This window comes from Leucoraja erinacea, chromosome 22 (genome assembly GCF_028641065.1).
Source record: "Leucoraja erinacea ecotype New England chromosome 22, Leri_hhj_1, whole genome shotgun sequence".
NCBI lineage: Eukaryota > Metazoa > Chordata > Chondrichthyes > Rajiformes > Rajidae > Leucoraja > Leucoraja erinaceus.
In genome coordinates this window covers 6,274,272-6,300,554 of record NC_073398.1, presented here as the reverse complement: position 1 = coordinate 6,300,554, position 26,283 = coordinate 6,274,272, and the positions used below count along the sequence as shown (strand labels likewise).

The window sequence follows — 26,283 nt, the reverse complement described above, 5'->3', positions numbered from 1 at the left end:
ATAAATACATTTTCTTTTAAAAAAAAAACAGTACAGCATCATAAGAATTGAGTAGTCTGAGATTAGGAATTACAGAATGCAAAATGTCAGTGAGATGAGAACTCTGAACGAAACAAAAATAAGGGGTAAAAATTAACGGGGGGAAAAATAAAAAAATAAGGGAAGGAAATCTCTGACACAGTTTTCATTATTGGGATGTAAATCAGAAATAGTTCTCAGCCATGAAGTCATGGTGAAACCTTACTGGAGCTAAAACAAAGTACTCTTGCAGTCCAGAGTCCATAAATAAACAGGGGGGGCCAAAGAATTACTGGTGTAGGAGCCCATCTATGTGGGACTTCAAGTCTCACAAGAGTCAGAAATTTGTTCACACAAAGTCAAGGAAAAATAAAACGAAAAACTGGTTTCACATTTTACATAAAGTGATATAAAACACTTGGGTTTTTTTTTCTGGATTTTTTTTTTTCTTTCTTTTTCAGTTACAGAGTGCTTTAGCGAATCAGTTCTAAATGACCATGACAATTAAATAGAAATGAGATTATGAGAAAATGGTCTCATTTCGGTCCCAACAAACAGTCGAAATATTTTCACGCCTGCTGAATACACATCATAACATGACATCACTAGGACTTGAAGAACATAAAAAGAAAAAACTTTATAGCTAAAATACCAGGCTTAAATATCTACAGCTACAGAATGCTGCATTGAGAATCAATTAGTTAGAATGGAGAAAATAAATTATACATAACTTACTAGCTGGGGAATAGCTGAACATCATTGTACCCTATTAAGAGGCAGTTAAAATTGAAAAATACAGTCAAAAAATACAAATTAAACACTGACATGCAGTATATGTCCAGCTAATCCACCTATAAGAACAAAGCCATTTTAATTTCACATCCAAAATTGTATTTCGGGATGGATCGGGGTTGAAATTCAGACACCCAAAAATCCACTGGAGGTATCTCGCCATCTCACAAGCAAAAGCAAAAGCTAACCTCAGCGTTCACCCTCGAAGTTGTCAGATACAGGCTTTGCTTCTGGGTTAGTTCATTCATTCGCAACCCCCCCCCCTAGACTTAAGCGTATGTTGGTTGGAATTTATTTTATATATAAGTGCTACGATCTCGGATTTTAAAACAAGTGTGAAAAGAGTGATTGCCTTGCTGAGGAAGTGGGAGAAGGGACGACAGTCTTCAGGGCAAAGGGATTGGGGAGGGATATTGAGGACATCCGCGCTCTTTGCTGTCACTACCTCTGACAGCCTATAAAGTACCATAAGACCCTCCCTCTCTATCTCTCCCTCTCTCTCTCCATCTCCAGCTGTCCTTCCATCTCTCACTCACCAAATCACACAGAAACGCACACAGATTGTACACAGGCGCACACATACACAAACACAGAATGTACACATGGGCACACATGTGTACGCACACACAGAATGCACACACGCACACACAGAATGCACACACGCATATAATGCACACGTGTGCACACATGTGTACGCACACACAGAATGCACACGTGCACACACACACGTGTATACACATGCAGAATGCACGCGAGCGCACACACACAATGCACACACACACAATGTACACACGTGTGCATACATACACACGCACGCACACACACGCATATACACACACACAGAATGCATGCGCACACACGCTTACACACACGCTCGTGCACACACGAGCACAGCATTCATATCATTAAAAAGTTTCTCACGCCTTCAGCTTTCCCCTCTTTCACCTGAGAACTGCCACAATCATGTCCTACAGCTGCTGGTGCGGCAAGATGTCCAGGATTGTCTAAAGACCCAACAACATCCCTAGCTTAAGACTGCAGGGAAATGCATGAACTAATTCCAAACAGTTACACATTTTGGCACTTACTAGGAGTTGCATTTTGAAATGGTGTGCAACGAGAAGAAATAAAAAAACACACACACACACACACACACACACAAGTACTCGAATGATGGCGCTACGGGTATCTCAAGATTCAAGAAAATAGATTCCTTTGAAACAAAGGTAACGAGAGCAACAACAAAAAAAACATTAGTTTGTCCTTAATCCATCCAAAAAAACAAGAACAAAACGAAAAGAAAAAAAAACACCTTTTATTGTGGCACAAAATAAACAAAACACATTCACAAGCCACTTGTTGGCACTTTGTACCTGAGTGAGACTTTTATAGAATCTTCTAGAACGACAGGTTAGACAAAGCTCAGAAGGGTAAGACCGCAGTGCTTAGGAATAGCAGCTGACGTTACTGGCATCGTTTACCCATAGCTTATCATTTTTTCCATGCCTGTACATAGGCCGATGTCTATTAGTCAGTAGAGCTCTGACTATATCTTGTTTATTAAGACTAAATAGTTTTAAATAACAGTCAGTGTATCGGAGAGTCACCATGTGCTTGGCTCTGGTGGGATGAGGCGCTCCCCCCCCCCCCCCCCCCCCCCCGTGTTGTTGGCGCGTGCGTGCGTGCGTGAGACGGGCCGACGTTGACTGTGTGTTGGCCGCCGCCGGGCCTTGCCCGCTCAGTCAGCGTGGGACGCCACGTGATTCTCCTCCTCGCTGCCGTAGTCGGCGTCGGGGTCGTCCTCGTCCTCGTCCTCGTACTCGTCAAAGACGCCGCCGCCGCCGCCGCCGTTCACCGCCCCCACACGCAGCTCCTCCCGGCCGCGGCCCTCCTCCGACTTGAGGCTGTAAGTGCTCTGGATGACGGGCATGCTGGGCTCGGGGCTGCTGGACATGCTCGAGTGCTCGGACGGGAGACGGGGCGAGGGCATGCCCGCCATGCCCATGGCTCCAGGGTACACCACTCCCGCCGTGGCAATGGGGATCTGGCCTTGCTGCCTGCCAACACCAATACACAAGCACACATACAAACCGTGATTAAGGGAACCAACCCCACCCCTTCCAACATCAACATTCAACATTCACCGGTGGCGCAGCTGTAGAGTCACTGCCACACAGCGCCGAAGACCCTGGTTCAATCCCGACTACGGGTGCTGTCTGTACAGAGTTTGTACGTTCTCCCCGTGACATTTTCTCTGAGATCTCTGAGATCTTTGGATTCCTCCCACACTCCAGACGTACAGGTTTGTACGCTTATTGGTTTGGTATCATTGTAAATTGCCCCTAGTGTGTGGAGAGCAGTGTTAATGTGCGGGTCGGTGTGGACTCGGTGATCTGAAAGGCCTGAATCTCTAAACTAAACTAAACTTCCACTGATATTGAAGCACGAGGAAGATCTTAACACCGAACGACCCGGGTGGTGAATCTGTGGAATTCATTGCCACAGGCGGCTGTAGGCGGCCAAGTCAATGGATATTTTTAAGGCAGAGATGGATAGATTCTTGATTAGTATGGGTGTCAGGGGTTATGGGGAGAAGGCAGGAGACTGGGGTTGAGAGGGAGGGATAGATCAGCCATGATTGAATGGAGGAGTAGTAGACTCGATGGGCAGACTGGCCTAATTCTGCTTCTATCACTCATGAAATTATGAACATGAAGACCATAAGACATATGAGCAGAATTAGGCCATTCAGCCCATCAAGTCTACTCTGCCATTCAATCGTGGCCAATCTATTTTCCCCTCTCAACCCCATTCTCCTGCTTTCTCTTCGTAACCTTTGACCCCCCTTACTAATCAAGAACCTGTCATTAAAACCACCCAATGACTTGGCTTACACACAGCCATCTCAGTTTAGTGTAGTTTAGAGATACAGAAACAGGCCCTATGGACCACCGAGTCTGCGCCGACCAGCGATCTCCATACGCTGCACTATCCCATTACCTCGGGACAATTTACAACTTTCACCAACGCCAATTAACATACAAACCTGTACGTCTTTGTAGTGTGGGAGGAAACCAGAGCTCCTGGGGAAAACCCACGCTGTCACAGGGAGAACGTACAAACTTCATACAGGGGATCGAACCCGGGTCTCTAGCGCTGCAAGGCCGCAACTCTACCACTGCACCACCGTGCCGCTTCCATTGTGACAAAGAATTCCACAGATTCACCACCCTCTGGCTAAAGAGATTCCTCTTCGTGTCCATTCTAAATCTACGTCCTCTTATTCTGGTTAACTTTAGTTTGGAGATACAGTGTGGAAACAGGCCATTCGGCCCACTTTCCTCCACCTTGTTGTCTATCTTCGGCGTCAACCAGCACCTGCAGTTCCTTCCTACACCTAAACTTCCGCCCACGTTCGTTGACAGACCCATTTTTGGTTCTTTCCCCCCCCCCGAGTCCCTTGAAATTTCTCCTTTCCAAGTGCATTTTCAATTTCCTTTTCGAAACTTAGGACTGAATCTGTTACTGGGTAATGGATTCCAGATCATAACCATATGCTACGATTGATAATTGAATTAGAAAATTGGAGAACTTCAATATGGTGCTGCACAACTCGGAAGGAATCCACTGGAGAATTTGTTGCTGTCAGTACCAGCAAAATAATGAATTGGCCCAAACGTTCCAATCCCTTCCTTCCCTCCGAAAATGTTGACAAAAACTCAATTATTTATAACGCAAGCCAACATATCGCCTCCATCTGTATTTTGTACACCAGCAATTGGGATGTACGCTGATGTAAATATCTGTATTATGAAACGAAATGTGTAAGGTCAGTGTATGATACCGTCATGTAAACAGCATGAAAGGCAGATGGGTCTCGGTTAATTGTGAACATTGGCAGCACTTTAGTTCAATTAGCCAGCAGTGTCCTTGCAGTGAGTCACTCCAAGAGCTGTCGCTGCCTTCAGCTTCTGTGGTACAAAGCCATTTCCAAGAGGGACAGTTTCTACCAACTTGAACAAAGGCAATGACTGATTGGAGACACCATTACCTCCAATTTCCTCTTCCTGTCCTCGGCTAGTACATCCATTCTTTGTTTCCGGGCCAAATTCCCATTGGTACAGTTTACATCTCAAGAATACCTTTATCCTCCCATTCCCACACTGACCTTTCTGTCCTGGGCCTCCTCCATTGTCAGAGTGAGGCCAAACGCAAATTGGAAGAACAGTACTTCATAGTCCGCTTGGGCAGCTTACACCCCAGCGATATGAACATTGATTTCTCTAACTTGAAGTAACCCTCGCCTACCCTCTCTCTCTGTCCCTCCCCCACCCAAATCATCGTACTAGTTTCACTGTCATTCGATTGAGTTTCACTGTTTGCATAACATATCACCTAGCCCACAGCCAGTGCTGTATCTCTAAAAGTAAAAAAAAATCTCAATGGCCCTTCAGCCCAACTTGTCCATGCCAACTCCAATGCCAGTCCCACCTACCCACATTTGGCTCATATCCCTCGCAACCCTTCTCATCCATAAATTGGCAAGAGGTTGGTGAATCTCTGGAATTCTTGACCCAATTGGCAGTGGAGGTATTCTCAAGTCCGAGATTGAATGTCTGGTATAGACAGGGTATTTTTTGCAGCAATGTGTGTTTTAAAACTTGACTTGCAAAGGTAAAAAAATATTTTCACAAATACATTGTGGACCAAAGGGCCTGTTCTTGTTTTGCAATGTTTCATTTAATTTGGAGATACAGAACAGAAACAGGCCCTTCAGCCCACAGTCCGCACTGATCAGCGATCCCCGCATACTAACACCATCCTACACACACTAAGGACAATTTACACACATACCAAGCCAATTAACCTACAAACCTGTACGTCTTTGGAACGTGGGTGGAAACCGTAGATCTCAGAGAAAACCCACACAGGTCATGGGGAGAGCGTACAAACTGTGCAGACAAGCACCCACGGTCAGGAGTGAGGGAGTGCAGCGTAGGTTCACAAGGTTAGTTCCCAGGATGGCAGGACTATCATATGCTGAGAGAATGGAGCGGCTGGGCTTGTGCGTTCTGTATCGTTTAGAAGAGTGGGAGGGGATCTTATTGAAACATATAAGATTATTAAGGGTTTGGACACGCTAGAGGCAGGAAACATGTTCCCGATGTTGGGGAAGTCCAGAACCAGAGGCCACAGTTTAAGAATAAGGGGTAAGCCATTTAGAACGGAGACGAGGAAACACTTTTTCTCACAAGAGTTGTGAGTCTGTGGAATTCTCTGCCTCAGAGGGCGGTGGAGGCAGGTTCTCTGGATACTTTCAAGAGAGAGCTAGATAGGGCTCTTAAAAATAGCGGAGTCAGGGGATATGGGGAGAACGGGGTACTGATTGGGGACGATCAGCCATGATCACATTGAATGGCGGTGCTGGCTCGAAGGGCCGAATGGCCTACTCCTGCACCTATTGTCTATTGTTTATTGTAGCCGGGTCTCTGTCGCTGCGTCACTGTGCTGCCCGAAGAATGTTCTAAGAATTGAGCAGTGATCCTTCTTACCCAACAGTGAAAAACTGTCGCATTTCCTGGCGCCGGTTACGCATCAGGGCTTTGTATTCTCCGATCCGCAGCTTCTTGCCGTCCACCACGCAGGTGCGCTTTGGCCGCGGTTTGTACTTGTAGTCGGGGTATCTCTCCAGGTGCTGCTTGCTGAGCCGGGCCTGCTCCTCGTAGTACGGCTGCTTCTCCAGGTTCGTCATACCCTTCCAACGAGAGCCTGCAGAGGAGCAAGACATTGGAACTGGTGGGTCACTGCAAAGACAGAGCCGTGGGCGTTGGGCACCTCTAACCTTTGCCACTTTTTGTTACCAGGCACCCACCACTCTCTGTCGAAAAAACATGCTCCGCACATCTCCATTAAACTTTCCCCCTCTCACCTTCTAACTATGCCCTCTAGTGTTGGGCAATTCCACTCTGGGCGAAAAAAGATTTGAATGTCTACCCTATCTACGCCTCCTATCATTTTATATACTTCTATCAAGTCTCCCCCATGTGACTGAGAGGATTGTAAAGGTGTGAAGGGATTGGCCTGTCCACATGGTCAGGTGTGGTGGGATTGGCTCATGTCATGGTCAGGTGTGTTGGGATTGGCCCATGTCATGGTCAGGTGTGTTGGGATTGGCCCATCTCATGGTCACGTGTGTTGGGATTGGCCCATCTCATGGTCAGGTGTGTTGGGATTGGCCCATCTCATGGTCAGGTGTGTTGGGATTGGCCCATCTCATGGTCAGGTGTGTTGGGATTGGCCCATCTCATGGTCAGGCGTGGTGGGATTGGCCCATCTCATGGTCAGGTGTGTTGGGATTGGCCCATGTCATGGTCAGGTGTGTTGGGATTGGCCCATGTCATGGTCAGGTGTGTTGGGATTGGCCCATCTCGTGGTCTGGTGTGTTGGGATTGGCCCATCTCATGGTCAGGTGTGTTGGGATTGGCCCATTCCTATCATTAGGTGTGAAGGGATTGGCCCATCTCATGGTCAGGTGTGCTGGGATTGGCCCATCTCGTGGTCTGGTGTGGTGGGATTGGCCCATTCCTATCATTAGGTGTGAAGGGATTGGCCCATCTCATGGTCAGGTGTGTTGGGATTGGCCCATCTCATGGTCAGGTGTGGTGGGATTGGCCCATCTCGTGGTCAGATGTGGTGGGATTGGCCTGTCGTCTAAGGGACAGGGTGGGGGTAAAGGAGGTGACCACAACCCTTCTCTCCAAGGGTGAAGGGATTAGCCTGCCAGCCGTGACCTCCAGGTTCCTCCTATCGTCCAGCAGATTCTTGAACCACCCTGCACAACCCGAAGCACAACCCTAACCCAGCATCAAACCATTATGGACTTTGCACGACTAAGGATGCTCGACAAAGTTTGCTTATGCACTAGCTTACTTCACTTTAGTTTAGCATCAGGTGTACCAAATACAGTGAAAAGCTTTTGTTGCGTGCTAACCAGTCAGCGGAAAGACAATACATGATTACGATCGAGCCATCCACAGTGTACAGAAACAGGATAGAGGGAATAACGTTTAGTGCAAGATAAAGTCCAATAAAGTCCGATCAAATATATTTTGCGGGTCTTCAATGATGTAGATGGCAGCTCAGGACTGTTCTCTGGTTGGTGGTAGGATGATGACATATGATAAAAAAAATGGGTCGACTGGGCTTGTATTTACTGGCATTTAGAAGGATGAGAGGAGATGAGATGGAAAGATATAAAATTCTTCAAGCAGGGGTCGGCCCCGAAATCATCCCGGCCCACAGACTTCCGTCATCTCCGGTACCTGGAAGGTGATCTGTTGTACCGCACCCTGCGCAAAGCCGCCGGCACGTCCGCGCACCTTCTGTGTCTGGGCTTTGCTGTCGGGATCGGGGTTGTCAGTAGGCCAGGGACGAGTGAGTAGGATAGTTGAGCTCAGTACTCCGGGTGGCTTCCTCGAAGGGGCGGGATCTATGTGAACACGTGATTTGATGCCGGCCATCCGGGGCGGGATGGGTGCAGGATCCACGTGTACACGTGGTAATTATGGCCCGCCATCCGCTCACAGACACATGTCCTGGCCCCTTGACAGAAGATTGCCGACCCCTGTCTTAAAGGATTGGGCAGGCTAGATGCAGGAAAAAATGTTTCCGATGTTGGTGCAGTCCAGAACCAGTTTGTCACAGTTTAAGAATAAGGGGGGGTGGACCATTTAGGACTGAGATGAGGAAAAACCTTTTCATAGAAACATAGAAACATAGAAATTAGGTGCAGGAGTAGGCCATTCGGCCCTTCGAGCCTGCACCGCCATTCAATATGATCATGGCTGATCATCTAACTCAGTATCCCGTACCTGCCTTCTCTCCATACCCCCTGATCCCCTTAGCCACAAGGGCCACATCTAACTCCCTCTTAAATATAGCCAATGAACTGGCCTCAACTACCCTCTGTGGCAGAGAGTTCCAGAGATTCACCACTCTCTGTGTGAAAAAAGTTCTTCTCATCTCGGTTTTAAAGGATATTATCCTTAAGCTGGACCCCTTTTCACCCAGAGTGTTGTCAATCTGTGGAATTCCCTGCCACAGAAGGCAGTGGAGGGCAATTCACTGGATGTTTTCAAATGAGCGTTATATTTAGCTCTTAAGGCCAAAGGAATCAAGGGATATGGGGAAAAAGCAGGAACGGGGTAGTGATTTTCGATGATCAGCCATGATCATATTGAATGGCAGTGCTGGCTCGAAGGGCAGAATGGTCTACTCCTGCACCTATTTTTCCAAGTTTCTATGTTCTACGATATGGTTCAGTTCATGATACAGTGGGCATGCGTGGGAATTACTGTTGGGAGCGGTACTGGGATGTGTCGGCGTGGAGTTGTGAAGGGTTAGCTAGCCACTCGATCCTGACTCCAGCATGGCACCAGGGCAGCCAAGGGTGAGCTGGAAGGAAGTGGTGACACCCTGCCGTTGTACTGAGGAGGTGGGAGCAGGTGGTGCACTGGGTGCAATCAACAGATTCCGAGCGGCAGGCTGCTCTGTTGACGGCTGCCAGCCAAGCCTCATGGCGTGACGCAAGCATGGCACCGAGCTGCTGGCACACGCCAACCCCACCGCCCCTTCGAAGGCGCAGCATCCCAGACCCTGCACACTGCTGCCACAAAATCTAAGACAGGGAGAGGTCTCGGAGCACTTCGCTGCACCTCAGTGTTTCGTTCAGTTTAGCGACACAGCGCAGAAACAGGTCCTTTAGCCCACCGAGTCTGCACTGACCAGTGAAGCTCGCACACTAACACTATCCTACACACACTGAGGGCAATTTACATGTATACCAAGCCAATATCAGAGATACGGTAGATAGATTCTTGATTAGTACGGGTGTCTGAGATTATGGGGAGAAGGCAGGAGAATTAGGTTAGGAGGGAGAGATAGATCAGCCATGCTTGAATGGCGGAGTAGTCTTGATGGGCCGAATGGCTTAATTCTACTCCAATCACTTATGACCTTATGACCTCAGTTAACCTACAAACCTGTACGTCTTTAGAATGTGGGAGGAAGCCAGAGAACCTGGAGGAAACCCTCGCAGGTCACGGGGAGAACGTCCAATCTCTGTGCAGACAGCGCCCATAGTCGGGACAAACCTGGGTCTCTGGCGCTGTAATGCAGCAACTCTACCGCTGCACCACCGTGCCGCCCTATTCACGCATCTTTTGATCAGGGGGGCCGCGGATAAAGTGAACGCTCGCTATCTTTCTCCCGGGGTAAAGGATTTTGCTCGGGAGCTTAAAACCAGTTGTACGACACTTGAATTATTTAATTCTACGTAACTTCTCTTACACTCTCCTCCCCCCTCCCCCTTGTTCCCTTCCTCCACCCTAGTCATTTAACCAGTTCCACAGTTCACCGCAAAGATATCCATCTCAATATCACACCTTCCCCAGCCAACAACCAGGGCACCAAAGGTACACAAAAATGGTGGAGAAACTCAGCGGGTGCAGCAGCATCTATGGAGCGAAGGAAATAGGCGACGTTTCGGGCCGAAACCCTGCTTCAGACTGATGGGGGGTGGGGGGGGAGAGAAGGAAGGAAAAAGGGAGGAGGAGGAGCCCGAGGGCGGGGGGGATGGGAGGAGACAGCTAGAGGGTTAAGGAAGGGGAGGAGACAGCAAGGGCTAGCAAAACTGGGAGAATTCAACGTTCATGCCATCCGGACGCAAGCAACCCAGGCGGAATATGAGGTGCTGTTCCGTCAATTTCCGGTGTTGCTCACTCGGGCAATGGAGGAGACCCAGGACAGAGAGGTCGGATTGGGAATGGGCCAGGGCACCAGGGCACCACCCTGCCTGAGGCCCTGATTTGTCCTGATCTTCCCTCACCTCCAGCGCTTCTGCCCCCACCCCCTATTTTCAGTCTGAAGAAGGGCCCCGACCTAAACCCTCACCCATCCTTATTCTCCAGAAATGCTGCCTGACCCACTGAATTACTCCAGCACTTTTGTGTCTAATGTTCGAGGAGAAAACTAGAGGCCTATAGAGAGAAGGACGGCACGGTGGCGCAGCGGTAGAGTTGCTGCCCAACAGCGCCAGAGACCCGGGTTCATTCCTGACTACGGGTGCTGCCTGTACGGAGTTTGCATGTTCTCTCTGTGACCACGTGGGTTTCTATCAAGTGCTCCTGTTTCCTCCCACATTCCAAAGATGTGCGAGTTATTAATTAATTGCCTTCTGTAAATTGCTACTAAATTTGTAGGGCGTGTAACTGGGAATACATAGATCTAGAGTATGGGTGATCGCTGGTCGGCATGGACTTGGTGGGTTCATGGCAACATAGTAACAGAGAAAATAGATGCAGGAGTAGGCCATTTGGCCCTTCAGGCCAGCACCGCCATTCAATATGATCATGGCTGATCATCGAAAATCAGTACCCCGTTTCGGCTTTTTCCCCCATATCCCTTGATTCCCTGAGCCCTAAGAGCTAAATCTAACTGCCTCTTGAAACGCTGTATCTCTAAACAAAACAAAACTACGATTTCAGAAGGAGATCTTAGGCAGCAGCTTTATTTAGAGGGTAGTTCGTATCTGGAGGAGCTGCCGGTGGAAGCTGCAGAAACAGATACTATTGTGACTATCAAAAATAACTGAATGTGGATCGGGTTTAGAGAAATATGGGCCAAATGCAGGCAAGTGAGAGTAGCCTAGACTGCCAACTTGGTCGGCATGGAGCTCTATAACTCCGTGAAGTGCAATTAAGAAAGTTTTGATCTCTTGGATCAGGGGATGCAGAGGGGAAACCTAAGAGGTTTATAAAAATATATGAGGCATAGATTAGTTAGAGAGTAAGAAACGTTTCCCCCATGGTAGAAATGTGTGGAAAGCAGAGGACATTGCCTTGAGACAAGGTGTAATCGGCTTCAAGGGATTTGGAGGGCACCGGCTTCAGGTGAGAGGTTTGCGAGGTGTCAGAGGCAGCTTTTTCACTCAGATGGTGGTCCATATCTGGAATGAGCTGCCAGGAGAAATGGTGGAAGCGGATGGAATTCTGACTTTCAAAAGACATTTGGAGAGTGATATGGATTGGAAGTTTAGGGGGACATGGCCAAATGCAGGCAATTAGGAACAGTCTAGAAATTGCAGAGAGTTGTGGACATGGTCCAGACCATCACGCAAGCCAACCTCCCTTCCATTGACTCCATCCACGAGTCTCACCCCGGTCACTCCCTCTTTCTCCCCTCTCCCATCAGGCAAGAGGTACAGAAGTGTGAAAACGCACACCTCCAGATTCAGGGACAGTTTCTTCCCAGCTGTTATCAGGCAAATTAAGCATCCTATCACCATCCTGACCTACCATCTACCTCATTGGAGGCCCTCAGACTATCTTTAATCGACTTCACTGGACTTTATCCTGCATTAAACGTTATTCCCTTCATCCTGTATCTGTACACTGTGGATGGCTCGATTGTAATCACGTACAGTCTGTTTACTGACTAGGCAGCATGCAGCAAAAAGCTTTTCACTGTACCTCAGTACATGTGACAATAATAAACTAAACTAAATTAAATTATCTGTGCAAGATCTCGTGGATTGCTTTCTCCCCACTCTGTAAGCAACACGTTCTTCACTGGGAGTGCAGTAAGCGGCAAGAGACCAAAGAACATAAAGTGCTGGAGTAACTCCTCAGTTTTGCGTTGAGACGCTTCTTCAGTCGGTTTGCAGAAGAGTCTCGACCAGAAACCTCAACTTTCCATGTTCTCCAGAGATGCTAGTTGACCTGCTGAGCTATGGCCCTGTCCCACTGTACGAGTTTATTCCAAGAGCTCTCCCGAGTTTAAAAAAAAATCAAACTCGTGGTAAGCACGTAGAATGTACGTAGCGGGTACGTCGGAGCTCGGGACGCCTCTTAGCGGCTCGTAACGCTAACGGCAGGTATTCGGGAAACGCTCGCGGTAAGCTCGTGAACTCATGAAGATTTTTCAACATGTTGAAAAATGTCCACGAGAGCCCCGAGCACCTACGAGCGGCTATTACCGTAATTCTCCGAGTTTGAATCAGAGGAAACTTGGGAGAACTCTTGAATTAACTCGTACAGTGGGACAGCCGCATTACTCCTGTGTCCTTTTGTGTTTTAACTGGCATCTGCAGTTTGTTGTTTCTGCATGAGACCAAAGAAATTTGGCATGCCTCCAAGGACATGTACCAACTTGTACGCATGCCCCTGGTGTGTAGGGAGTGGATGGGAAAGTGGGATAACATAGAACTCGTGTAGTCGGCGTGGACTCAGTGGGCAGAAGGGCCTGTTTTCATACTGTATCCCAGAAACTAAAACTAAAAATTAATATTAAAGCTGGCAGAGTCCAACTAGCTCCATAGCTGAGGAAGGATGTGCTGGCATTGGATGGGGTCCAGAGGAGGTTTACGAGAATGAGCTCAGGAATGATTGGGTTAATGTATGAGCAGCATTTGCCGGCACCGGGCCTCTACTCGCTGGAGATCAGAAGGATGAGGGGTGACCTCATTGAAAGTTACCGAATAGTGAAAGGCCTGGATAGAGTGGATGTGGAGAGGATTTTCTCACTAGTGGAAGAGTCTAGGACCAGAGGCCATAGAATAAACGGACGTCCCTTTAGAAAGGAGATGAGGAGGAATTTCTTGTCAGAGGGAGATGAATCTGTGGAACTTATTGCTACAGAAGGCTGTAGAGGCTGCCAATGGGTATTTTTAAGGCAGAGATGGACAGATTTTGAATTGTCAGAGTTTATGGGGAGAAGGCAGGAGAATGGCGTTGAGGGAGAGATAGTCTCCCTCAAGTCAAGTCAAGTCACTTATATTTCTATAGCACATTTAAAAAACACCTCTCGTTGACCAAAGTGCTTTATATTGGTGGAGGTACTAACGTTACACAACATTGGTTCACAGATTACATACATACATAAATACCTACATATAGCCCTCACTCAGAGGACGTCAAGAAAGGGTTGAGACTAAAGATGAGTTTTAAGCCTCGACTTAAAAGAGGTCGGCCATGATTGAATGGCGTAGTAGACAATGGGCTGAATGGCCTAACTCTGCTCCTGCAACTTATGAATGTGACCAAAGGAATGGAGGGCGGGCGGCACAAAGCAATTCCCTGGAGGCATTGTGAGCAGCACTCAGTGTTCGTGCTTAGACTTCATAGGATGCTTGGTCGAAGCACCCTCGGGCCTCATTGAGATCAGAGCCTCTGCCGATCTCGTTTGATGAGGGCCAGACCTTGTAAACACAGAGCAACCTCCGCCCTACCATCCCCACTGCCAGAGTTACAACAGTCAGCTCTTTGTTGGACCCCATCACACACCCACAAAATAACACAGGAACCAAACCAATGATCCAACGCGGACTTTCTTTCCAAAAGAAAAAGTTTAGTTTAGCTTAGTTTTGTTTATGGGATATGGGGGAAAATCAAGGGATATGGGCGGAAAAGTCGGAACGGGGCACTGATTTTGGATGATCAGCCATGATCATATTGAATGGCAGTGCAGGCTCGAAGGGCCGAATGGCCTACTCCTGCACCTATTTTCTATGTTTCCATGGCAGACAAAAATGCTGGAGAAACTCAGCGGGTGAGGCAACATCTATGGAGTGAAGGAAATAGGCAACGTTTCGGGTCGGGACCCTTCTTCAGGCTGTTTGGAGACACAACATGGAAACAGGCCCTTCGGCCCACCGAGTCAGCGCCAATCAGTAATCACCTATATATTAAATGTGTAGGAAAGAACTGCAGTTGCAGGTTTGAATCGAAGATAGACTCAAAATGCTGGAGTAACTCAGCGAGACAGGCAGCATCTCCGGAGAGAAGGAATGGGTGACATATCGGGCCAAGAGCCTTCTTCAGACCATGAAGGGTCAGACCAGGGTCTGAAAAAGGGTCTTGACACGAAACGTCACCCATTCCTTCTCTACGGAGATGCTGCCTGTCCCGCTGAGTTACTCCAGCATTTTGTGTATCACTTTTACACTAGTTCTATGTTATCCCAGATTCACATCCTGCACACTAGGGGCAATTTACAGTAGGCAACCTAGGTACCCCTGCAAGGAGCATCTGAGCAGAAAATAAAGTGATTCAGAGATAGTATACTAGAGCTCAGTGTGAAGGCCCGCTCCCCAATGTTGGGTGATGGGATGGTCTAGAGATTACAGCACAAGGAGCAGCGGTAGAAGGAGCCAACGGAATCGCACTGGGCCAGGCCGACCCCTACTTCATCGATCTAGTGCCCCCTGGACACTGAGTCTTAAAGTGCCTTATATAAGTAGTTGCTTGACTCCAAGACTGAGTGACGCAGAGCCAACACCAACAACGGAAAGGCCATCATAGACCCCACAGTGAAACCACCGGGTTTTGACCTCCATCGCAAGCCGTGGCTAACCCTGAACAGAATCCGCACCCTCCACGCAAGAACAGCCCATCACCTACGTAAGTGGGGATGACAGACAGCCCTGCTTGCGACTGTAGACATCCAGACCAGACCATCCCACACATGGCGAATGACTGCTCACTGAGGCTTTTCCCTGGGGGCATCAAAGGCATCCACCCCGTAACTGATGCTGTCCTGGTCTGGATGTCACAACTTTAGGCTGTGCACGCCATACGCAAGAAGACGATAAGTAGTTGCACATCTCCTTAGACTAAGGTCGTTATTTTCAGGGACTTGGAGGTCACAAGACAATGCCGATGTGGGAGGAAACCTGGAGCGCCCAGAGGAAACCCACACGGTCACAAGGAGAACATGCAAACTCCATGAGCACAGCCAACACCAGAGGTCAGGATCGAATCCTGGGTCTCCGGCGCTGTGAGGCAGTGGCTCTACCTGCTTGTTCTCCCTGGGATGCGGACCAAGCATCTCACTGTATCTCTGTGCATGTGACAATAAATAAACTAGACTAATTACAACCTTGCAAACTTGTCGTGGTCTCAGTGAGCCCTAGAGCGGGCAACATAGATAGAAACATAGAAAATAGGTGCAGGAGGAGGCCATTCGGCCCTTCGAGCCAGCACCACCATTCATTGTGACCATGGCTGATTGTCTCCAATCAATAACCCATGCCTGCCTTCTCCCCATATCCCTTGACTCCACTAGCCCCTAGAACTCTATCTAACTCTCTCTTAAATCCATCCAGTCATTTGGCCTCCACTGCCCTCTGTGGCAGGAAATTTCATAAATTCACAACTCTCTGGGTGAAAAAGTTTTTTCTCACCTCAGTCTTAAATGGCCTCCCTTTTATTCTAAGACTGTGGTCCCTGGTTCTGAACTCCCCCAACATTGGGAACATTTTTCCTGCATCAAGCTTGTCCAGTCCTTTTATCATTTTATATGTTTCTATAAGATCCCCTCTTTTCAATCTTTCCTCATATGACAGTCCCGCCATCCCAGGGATCAATCTCGTGAACCTACGCTGCACTGCCTCAAATACAAGGATGTCCTTCCTCAAATTAGGAGACCAAAACTGTACACAATACTCCAGATGTGGTCTTACCAGAGCCCTATACAACTGCAGAAGAATCTTTCTACTCCTATACTGAAATCCTCTTGTTAAGAAGGCCAATATTCCATTAGCTTTCTTCACTGCCTGCTGTACCTGCAAGCCAACTTTTCGGTGACTTTCAGCTATGCCAGCAGGAGATTCGTCTCCTGTTAGGGTCTCCTGTGCTGGACAGGTCGAAGGGTAGAGGCGAGACGAAGAGTGATCCACTGGTCCTCCAGGTTGGAGGTTGAGCACAGGGCTAACAACCCTGTCTCGTGAAACAAATATGTTATGGAAAGAGCAACTGAAGGAATCAACACACTGGGCGGAGGACCTTTGTTACTGCCCTACATGCCAGGAGGCATAATAGGCAGTAAGCAAGTAAAGGGCCCGTCCCACTTTCACGATTTAATTCAAAACCTCTGCCGAGTTTATTGGACCTAAAAAAAATCGTGGTAGTCTACGACCTTCCACAACTATGTTCATGAACTCCTACGAGCGCGTCTACGAATTCCCATGAGTATTTCGATTCCTCCTCACGAGTAAAAAGTTGCAATTTCTTTCATCCCGTCCGCTTTTTTACTCGTGGACATTTTTTACCGGGCTGGAATAAACGTCCGGACGCACCTGATGCCACGAGTACCCACGGCTGGCATAACGAGCCGCTACGATATATCCACGGACTCCTACGGACTTGTTACGAACATTCCGCGAGTTTGAATCAAGGGGAAAACTCGGGAGAATTTGTGAATTACCTTGTGAAAGCGGAACAGGTCCTTAAGCAATTACCAGAGGGCTGCAGACGTGGAGGTTTATGAGATTCATTCTACGCAAAATGGTAATCCCCATTTACGACCATTTTGCAGGCATGCATCAAGCTAATGCGTGGCCTGTCTCCAAATGCATTGTCAATCCACATGGAAATATTATTAATTCAGCATTGAATTTTTTAACTCTTGTGCGATCTCTGAATGATCTGTAATCTTTGTCTGCTCAAAGACATGGTGGAACATCAAAAGTGTTTATCTGGCCTAGAACCATCGCAGAATTATGTGTGAAGCTGAGATTTTGTTTGTGTACTTAGAAATCCTTAGAAGCTTGTTAAAATGTCAGCGGAAACCCCGGGAGTCCAGTGAAATGTCAACCCTGCTCTCCACAATGAGCCGGTTTGTCTCTCATTGTTCTTCTAGTGACATGGCCTCCAGTTCATTGTGCTCTAATGTTACTGGTGGAAAATGCTCCATTGCTTCCTCGGACCCTTAAGGGCCTGTCCCACTTGGCCGTCATTTGCGCGCCATTTACGCGACCTCCAAGAATGTGGTTGTCGCGTTGTGACGCACGGGTAGCGTGTGGGTAGCGCGGGACGGGTGCATGGAGAGGCGTGGAGGAGTGCGGTATCGCGCGGCGCTCCAGGATTTAGTGCTGCACAAAATCCTCGTGCGCCACTGGCTTGACGCATCGCATTGGGTACGCACGCTGACGCATTGGGTATGCACGCTGACGCATTGGGTATGCACGCTGGCGCATTGGGTACGCACGCTGGCGCATTGGGTACGCACGCTGGCGCATTGGGTACGCACGCTGACGCATTGGGTATGCACGCTGGCGCATTGGGTACGCACGCTGGCGCATTGTGTACGCACGCTGGCGCATTGGGTACGCACGCATTTGGCGCATTGGGTACGCACGTTGGCGCATTGGGTACGCACGCTGGCGCATTGGGTACGCACGCTGGCGCATTGGGTACGCACGCTGGCGCATTGGGTACGCACGCTGGCGCATTGGGTACGCACGCTGACGCATTGGGTACGCACGTTGGCGCATTGGGTACGCACGCTGGCGCATTGGGTACGCACGCTGGTGCATTGGGTACGCACGCTGGCGCATTGGCGATGCACGCTGGCGTCCCGACATCTCACGTGTATCGTGTGGTGACGCATGGCTATGTCACTGTGCGTAACTATGAGTTGCCGCGCGCCGAAGGGTATTCTAATGACGTCACGCGCACCAGACGGCATGATGACGCGACATCGCGCGTAATGACGCGTCGACCTATTTTACATATAACGCGTATATGAGGCGCAAATGACGGCCATGTGGGACAGGCCCTTTACACCAACCTCTCCCTCAATGTCAGCAAGACGAAGGAGCTAGTTATCGACTTCAGGAAGCACATGTGTTGGAGCACATGCCCCCAGTCAGCACCAATGGTGCCAAAGTGGAAATGGTTGAGAGCTTCAACTTCCTGGCCGTTAATATTGCCAACGCTCTGTCGTGGACCAACCGCATTGAAGTGACCGTCAGCAATGATTCTGCTTCCTCACGAGGCTGAGAAAACCTGGCCTGTCTCCAATGTCTCTTAAAAACACTTCTACAGATGACATAGAGAGAGGGGGAGAGGGAGAGAGACAGAGAGACAGATAGAGAGGGACAGAGACAGAGAGACAGAGAGAGAGGGACTGAGACAGAGATAGAGAAAGAGATAGAGATTAGAGAGGCAGGGAAGGCACCTTTCACAGAGAGAGTGCGGAGAAGTTCTGCCACTCACGGCAGTAAACCCATTGTAATCTGTAGGCTCTGCGCGTGAAAATGATGTTCAAACAAGTGACTCCACACCCCAGCACCAGAGTGTACCCTCCCCCCCCTTCACCCTCCACAGCAACGAGCCACCAACTCCGATTTAAAACAGGCCTTTGAAACAGCAAGCGAAATAATTAAAAGAAACATTATCCAGCCGCTCTCTGGCTGCTGGGCAAGTTTTCACTATTTTGACAGGCTATTTCTTACTGAAAATTTGTAATTTGGCAAAGTCATAGAATAAGGAGCTCACAAAAAGAATTACATGGTTGTTATGTGTCAGGCTGTCAGGAAGAATTGCACGGATATTATCAGACTGCCTTTTGTCTTCGGAACGGTGTTGTTTTTCCACTCACTTATTAATTAAACACATCTACACACTCTGCTACCTGACAACTCAAGCTCAGGCTCAGCGCTGCTAAGCTTTGTATTTAATTACAATCTATTAAGCGCAAGCGGTCGCGATCTTTGCGATGTTACCGCGGTCCTGCTTCCTGGTGAGGATGTAAATAACGGTGCTTTTTATTTAGCGGAGGAAATAAGATAATCAACCCAAGATGGCAGCCATTCTCAGAGGGGATGTAACGCTGAGGCTTCAGAAGGTGCTGGTCAGACCTGTATTCGCTCGAGTTGAGAAAGATGAAGGGTAACACCCTCTTTGAAACTTACCGAATAGTGAAAGGCCTGGATAGAGTGGATGTGGGGAAGATGTTTCCACTAGTGGGAGAGTCTCGGACCAGAGGCAACAGCCTCAGAATAACCTCAGTACCTTTAGGAAGGAGGTGAGGAGGTAGTTCTTGAGTCAGAGGGTGGTGAATCTGTGGGATTCATTGCCACAGACAGCTGTCTCGTTCAAGTCAATGGATATTTTTAAGGCAAAGATTAGCAGATTCTTCAATAGTATGGGTGATGGGGAGGAGAATGGGTTTGAGAGGGAAAGATAGGTGGGCCATGATTGAATGGCGGAGTGGGCTTGATGGGCTGAATGGCCTAATTCTGCTCCTATAATTTATGACCTTTATGAAACTCTCAGCAGATTAGGCCGCATCTGTGGGATGGGAATTTTCTGGTCTGAGATGCTTTGTCAGAACTGGGAAGATGTTTGGTACAGATCATGTTAAATGGGTGCAGCATGGCCTGAACTAGCAACTCAAACAGGGGTAGTAGAATGGGGTTGAGAGGGAAAGTTAGATCGACCATGATTGAATGGAGGGGTAGACATGATGGGCCGAATGGCCCGATGCTGCTTCTACAACTTGTGAATGTTTTGCTTACCTAGGATCTTGCTGATGTTGGAGTTGTGCATGTCGGGGAACGCCTGCAGAATCTTCCGCCTCTCGTCCTTGGCCCAGACCATGAAGGCGTTCATCGGCCGCTTTATGTGAGGCTCGTTGCTGCTCCTGCCCCTTGCTTCCCGGTAAATCCTGGGCTCCGAAACTCCCGCGCTTCCTGCCGGCGACAAGGAATGGTGAAGCTCAACATGGAGACACGATGGAACCGCAGATGCTGCAATGCGCAGGGAGGAACTGCAGACGCTGAGTCACACCGAAGATAAGACACAGAAGGCTGGAATAACTCAGCGGGTCGGGCAGCATCTCTGGAGAAACGGAATAGGTGACGTTTCGGTTCGAGACTGAGACACCCTGAAGTAGGGTCTCGACCCAAAACATAACCTGTATCTTTTCTCCAGAGATGCTGAGTTACTCCAGCATTTTGTGACTAGCAGATGCTGGAATCTTGTTTAGAGTTTACAGTTTAGAGACACAGCACGGAAACAGGCCCTTCGCCCCATTGAGTCTGCGCCGATCTGCGATCCTAGCACATAGAAACATAGAAAATAGGTGCAGGAGTAGGCCATTCGGCCCTTCGAGCCTGCACCGCCATTCAGTATGATCATGGCTGATCATCCAACTCAGTATCCTGTACCTGCCTTCTCTCCATACCCCCTGATCCCTTTAGCCACAAGGGCCACATCTAGCTCCCTCTTAAATATAGCCAATGAACTGGCCTCAACTACATTCTGTGGCAGAGAATTCCAGAGATTCACCACTCTCTCTCTGTGTAAATTTTTTTTTTTCTCATCTCAGACCTAAAAGATTTCCCCTTTATCCTTAAACTGTGACCCCTTGTTCTGGACTTCCCCAACATCGGGAACAATCTTCCTGCATCTAGCCTGTCCAGCCCTTAAGAATTTTGTAAGTTTCTATAAGATCCCTCCCTCAATCTTCTAAATTCTAGCGAGTACAAGCCGAGTCTATCCCGAGTGTAAGCACACTAACACTATCCTACACGCACTAGGAACAATTTACAATTAAACCAAAAGACAGTTAACCGATACACCTGTACGTCTTTGGAGTGTGGGAGGAAACCGGAGATCCTGGAGAAAACCCACGCGGTCACGGGGAGAACGTACAAACTCCGTACAGACAAGCACCCGTGGTCAGGATCGAACCCGGGTCTCTGGCGCTGTAAGGCAGCAACCCTACCGCCGTGCCGCTCTCATGGTAAATTCCTCACAAAAAAATATTTTCTATTTCAAAATTCATGACGGAAAGACTGCCACAGATAATCTGCATCTTTCAAGACAGATTAAAACCCTCAATTTGAACAAAACCACAAACGCATGCATTTAAATATGACCACTAACCATCTGATTCTGCAGCTAGGTTAAAGTCCACCATCGCATGTCCAAACTTGCCATCTTCTGGTCTCTTCTCAGACAGATGTTGGGCGAGATTTTCCAGTGATGTTTTATCATGCACCTGTAAATTAGAAGCAAGCACTCATAACTAAAAGATGCCATCTCTGAATCTAAGAACCGAGAGCTCTCGGTTAGATTATTGAGAAGTAAAGTTCTTCCATTGAGAATGAATTTCCTTCTCCTTCCAGTTTTTCAGTAACTGACAACTTGACTGAAAGCAGGAAGGATGTTTAGAGAAACAGCATGGACGGAAACAGACCCTTCGGCCCACCATGCCGACACCAGTTCTATGCGTCGGAAAGTACTGCAGATACTGGTTTACTCCAAGTTGGACACAAAATGGCGGAGTAACTCAGCGGGTCAGGCAGCATCTCTGGAGAAAAAGGAAAGATGACAAATAGGTGACGAAGATATGGGTGTCAAAGGTCTCAACCTGAAACATCACATATTCCTTTTCTCCGGGGATGCTGCCTGACCCTTTTTGAGTTACTCCAGTAGTTTGTGTCTATCTTCACACCAGTTCTATGTTATGGACTAACATCGAAGTTTAAAAAAAAATGTATTTAACTTTTTTTGTTTGTGTATCTTATGTATTGAGGACTGTGTTTTCGGACCTGTTATTGCTGCTATAGTTATGGGTTTCATTGTTCTGTTTGGGTACAAATGACAATTAAAATCTTTTGACGTCCCTGAATCTAAGAAGTTGTAAGAATATCTAGTCTGAAGAAGGGTGTCGACCCGAAACGTCACCCATTCCTTCGCTCCAGAGATGCTGCCTGTCCCGCTGAGTTACGCCAGCGTTTTGAGTCCATTGAAGAATTAATCTCATTAGACGACCTTGATTCTTGATCCCACTTTCTCATCCACTCCCGACAATCCAGATTCGGGGACAGTCTCCTCCCAGCTCCTATCAGGCAACTGAACCATCCTCTCACCAACTAGAGAGTGATCCCATCTACCTCATTAGAGACCCTCGAACTATCTTTAATCGGACTTTATCTTCCACTAAACAATATACTCTTTATCCTGTATCTGTAGCCTATGGACATCTTGATGGTAATCTTTAGATGGTTAGTCTTCAGAGATACAGCGTGGAAACAAGCCCATTGACCCATCGAGCCCAGGCAGACCAGTGGTCATTCCGTACGTTAGCACTATCACTAGGACCAATTTTACAATGTTGCTGTGCCACTTAACCTACGCACCTGCACGTCTTTGGAGTGTGGGAGGAAACTGGAGCACCCTGAAAAAAACCCACGGGGTCACGGGGAGAACGTGCAAACTCCGTGCAGACAGCAAACCGTAGTTGGGATCGAACCCGGGTCTCAGGCGCTGTAAGGCAGCTACTCTACTGCTGTGCCGCTGTGATGATCTTTAGTCTTTTCATATCTTGTGGGGGTGTCAAGGGTTACGGGGAGAAGGCAGGAGAATGGGGTTGAGAGGGAAAGATAGACCAGCCATGATTGAATGGCGTAATAGACGCAATGGACTGAATGGCCTCATTCTACTCCTATGATGACATGAACATGACTCCGACACTTCTATGCTCTACTTTCATCTCTTACTTTGCTCCTATGTTCCATTTGCTTCTACAATTCCTTTGATGCAGTCTTGCAAGCAGACCAACAGAATGCTTTTTAAAAAAAAATGTTGGTGTCTTATTTCTTAACAAAACATATCAATACAAACATCACAGTATATCTTCAGGAATAACAAGCATGTGGTGAATTTGAATGCTCAAAGAGCTCTTTGATAGCATTTAGCATTCACCTTGGTACATTCAGCATTGTGAATTCAAATGTTAGGCCGGGATTCTGGCGGATCTTGGCCAAGACATCTTGGCACAGTCTTGCTAGATGACAGAACTGGGCCTTGAAGTTCCAGCACACTCAACGATTTATCCAAATGCCAAAGAAGGAACAACGTCCATTAAATCTCGTCATACATCAAGGGGGGGGAACGCTGACGCAGCGGGAGAATTGCTGCCTTTCAGCGCCGGGTTCAATCCTGACTACGGGTGCCGTCTGTACGGAGTTTGTACGTTCTTCCCGTGCTCCTGTACTTTCCTCCGGGTGCTCCGGTTTCCTCCCACACTCCAAAGGCGTGCAGATTTGTAGGTCAATTGGCTTATGCCCCTGTCCCACTTAGGAAACCTGAACGGAAACCTCTGGAGACTTTGCGCCCCACCCAAGGTTTCCGTGCGGTTCCTGGAGGTTGCAGGTGGTTGCCGGAGGTTGCAGGTAGTGGAAGCAGGGAAGGGAGACTGACAAAAACCTCCGGGAACCGCACGGAAACCTTGGGTGGGGCGCAAAGTCTCCAGAGGTTTCCGTTCAGGTTTCCTAAGTGGGACAGGGGCATTAGGTAAAAATGGTAATTTATCCCTAGTGTGTGTTGGATGGTGTTAATGTGCGGGGATCGCTGGTCGGCGTGGGCTCGGTGGGCCGAAGGGCCTGTTTCCACGCTGTGTCTCCAAACTAAACTAAGCACCGCTTAGATCCCTTGCTAAAGGCAACCTGAAATAGCACTGGAGTACAACATTCCACGATGCTTCACAGCAACCAACACTGAGCCACCAAACGCGATGTCTGTAGAGATGGCAAAGTTTGGAGGGATCTGATGAAAGTGAAATAGGGAGGTGATGACCTTCAGAGAGGAGGCTTCCAAGATAAACAAAGGAAGCCACAGTTACCTGTGGCACGGCGGTGCAGCGGTAGAGTTGCTGCCTTACAGCGCTTGCAGCACCGGAGGCCCGGGTTCAATTTTGACTACGGGTGCCGTCTGTACGGAGTTGAGTTTGTACGTTCTCCCCTTGACCGCGTGGGGTTTCTCCGAGATCTTCGGTTTCCTCCCAAACTCCAAGGACGTACAGGTTTGGAGGTTAATTGGCTTGGTATAAGAGTAAATTGTCCCTAGTGTGTGTAGGATAGTGTTAATGGGCGGGGATCGCTGGTCGGTGTTGGTCAGTGGGCCTTAGGGCCTGATTCTGCACTAAAACTATCTCTAAACTAAAGTAAACTGTACCTTTAATGCAGATGATTGAGATTCACAAAGGAGTCAAGCTTAAGATCACACAATCATCCCTTTCACAGAGGATGCAAATTTCTAATTCTTTCGTTCGGTCCAAAACCTCTGTAAATAGTCAAAAATATCACCAGCAACTTGACCTAATCACCCAAAGCAACGTCGAAGAAAACACACCAACGCCTCTACTTTCTTAGATTAATTAAGAGGTTCAGCATGTCCCCAACTACTCTCACCAATTTCTACAGATGCGCCGTAGAAAGCGTTTTATCGGGATGCATCACAGCATGGTTTGGGAACAGCTCCATCCAAGACCGCAAGAAATTGCAGAGAATTGTGGATAAAGCCTAGACCATCACACAAACCAACCTCACTTCCATTGACTCCATCTACACCACGCTGCCTCGGCAAGGCCAGCAGCATAATCAAGAATGAGCCACTCCCTCTTCTTCCCTCTCCCATCAGGCAAGAGGTACAGAAGTGGGAAAATGCACACCTCCAAATTCAGGGACAGTTTCTTCCCAGCTGTTATCAGGCAACTGAACCATCCTACCAACAACTAAAGAACAATCCTGAGTTACTATATACCTCATTGGAGACCCTCAGACTATCTTTAATCAGACTTTACTGGATTTTATCTTGCACTGAACATTCTTTGTATCAGTACACTGTGGATGGCTTGATTGTAATCATGTATAGTTTAGAGATACAGCATGGAAAAGGCCCATGGCCCACCCGCAACTATCCTACACATCCTACACATACAAGGGACAATTTACACATACACTGAGCCAATTAGTCCACAAACCTGTACGTTTTTGGAGTGTGGACGAAAACTGAGGATCTCGGAGAAAACCAACACAGTCACGGGGAGAACAAACAAACTCCGTACAGACAGCACCCGTAGTCGGGATCGAACCGGGGTCTCTGGCGCTGCAAGCAACTCTACCGCTACACCTCCTTGCCACCCGTATAATCTTTCTGCTGACTGGGTTAGCATGCAACAAAAGTTTTTCACTGCACCTCGGTACACGTGACAATACACTATACTATACTAAACTAAAGGGTGCTGGAGGTGACTCAATGAATGACAGGGCACTGGGAAGTGTTGTAGAGCAGAGGGATATATGAGTGCAGGTACATAGTTCCTTGAAAGTAGCGTCACAGGATGGCCAAGAAGGCTTTCAGCGCATTGGCGTTCATCAGCCAGAGTACTGGGTATAGAGGTTGGGAGGTCATGTTATCATGTACAGGACGTTGGTGAGGCCACACTTGCCATATTGTGTTCAGTTTTGGTCATCTGGCAATTTGAAAGATGTCGTTAAGCTGGAATGGGCGCAGAGAAGATTCATGAGGATGTTGCCAGGACTCGAGGGTCTGAAATATAGGGAGAGGTTGAGCAAGCTAGGACTATTCCTTGGAGCGCAGGAGGATGAGGAATGATCTTATAGAGATGTATAAAATCATGAGGGGATTAGATTAAATGAATCTTTTAAGGTCAGAGTGGGGAAAAGTTTAAAGGAGATGTGCGGGGTTAATTTTTTACACAGAGGGTGGTGAAGGCAGATATGATAGTGATATTTAAGAGACTTTTGGATAAGCATCTAGATATGCAGGGAATGGAGGGACATGTGCAAGGCAGATAATCATTGGTGTTGGCATCATCTTT

The 26,283-nt window shown here is 48.0% G+C and overlaps 1 protein-coding gene across 11 annotated transcripts in view; it reads right to left on the bottom strand.

The window, feature by feature from the left end:
- Window positions 1–2,457: 2,457 nt before the first annotated feature.
- sox5 (SRY-box transcription factor 5) overlaps window positions 2,458–26,283 on the bottom strand; it is a 398,924-nt gene continuing 375,098 nt past the window's right edge. For all 11 annotated transcript variants that reach the window (XM_055652833.1, XM_055652831.1, XM_055652834.1 and 8 more), the window contains 4 exons: window positions 21,540–21,654; window positions 20,168–20,341; window positions 6,363–6,579; window positions 2,458–2,867 (listed from right to left, as the gene is read on the bottom strand). In XM_055652833.1, the coding sequence (XP_055508808.1) occupies window positions 2,549–2,867; window positions 6,363–6,579; window positions 20,168–20,341; window positions 21,540–21,654 (825 nt within the window). In that variant the 3' untranslated portion in view covers window positions 2,458–2,548. The remainder of the gene's footprint in view (window positions 2,868–6,362; window positions 6,580–20,167; window positions 20,342–21,539; window positions 21,655–26,283) is intronic.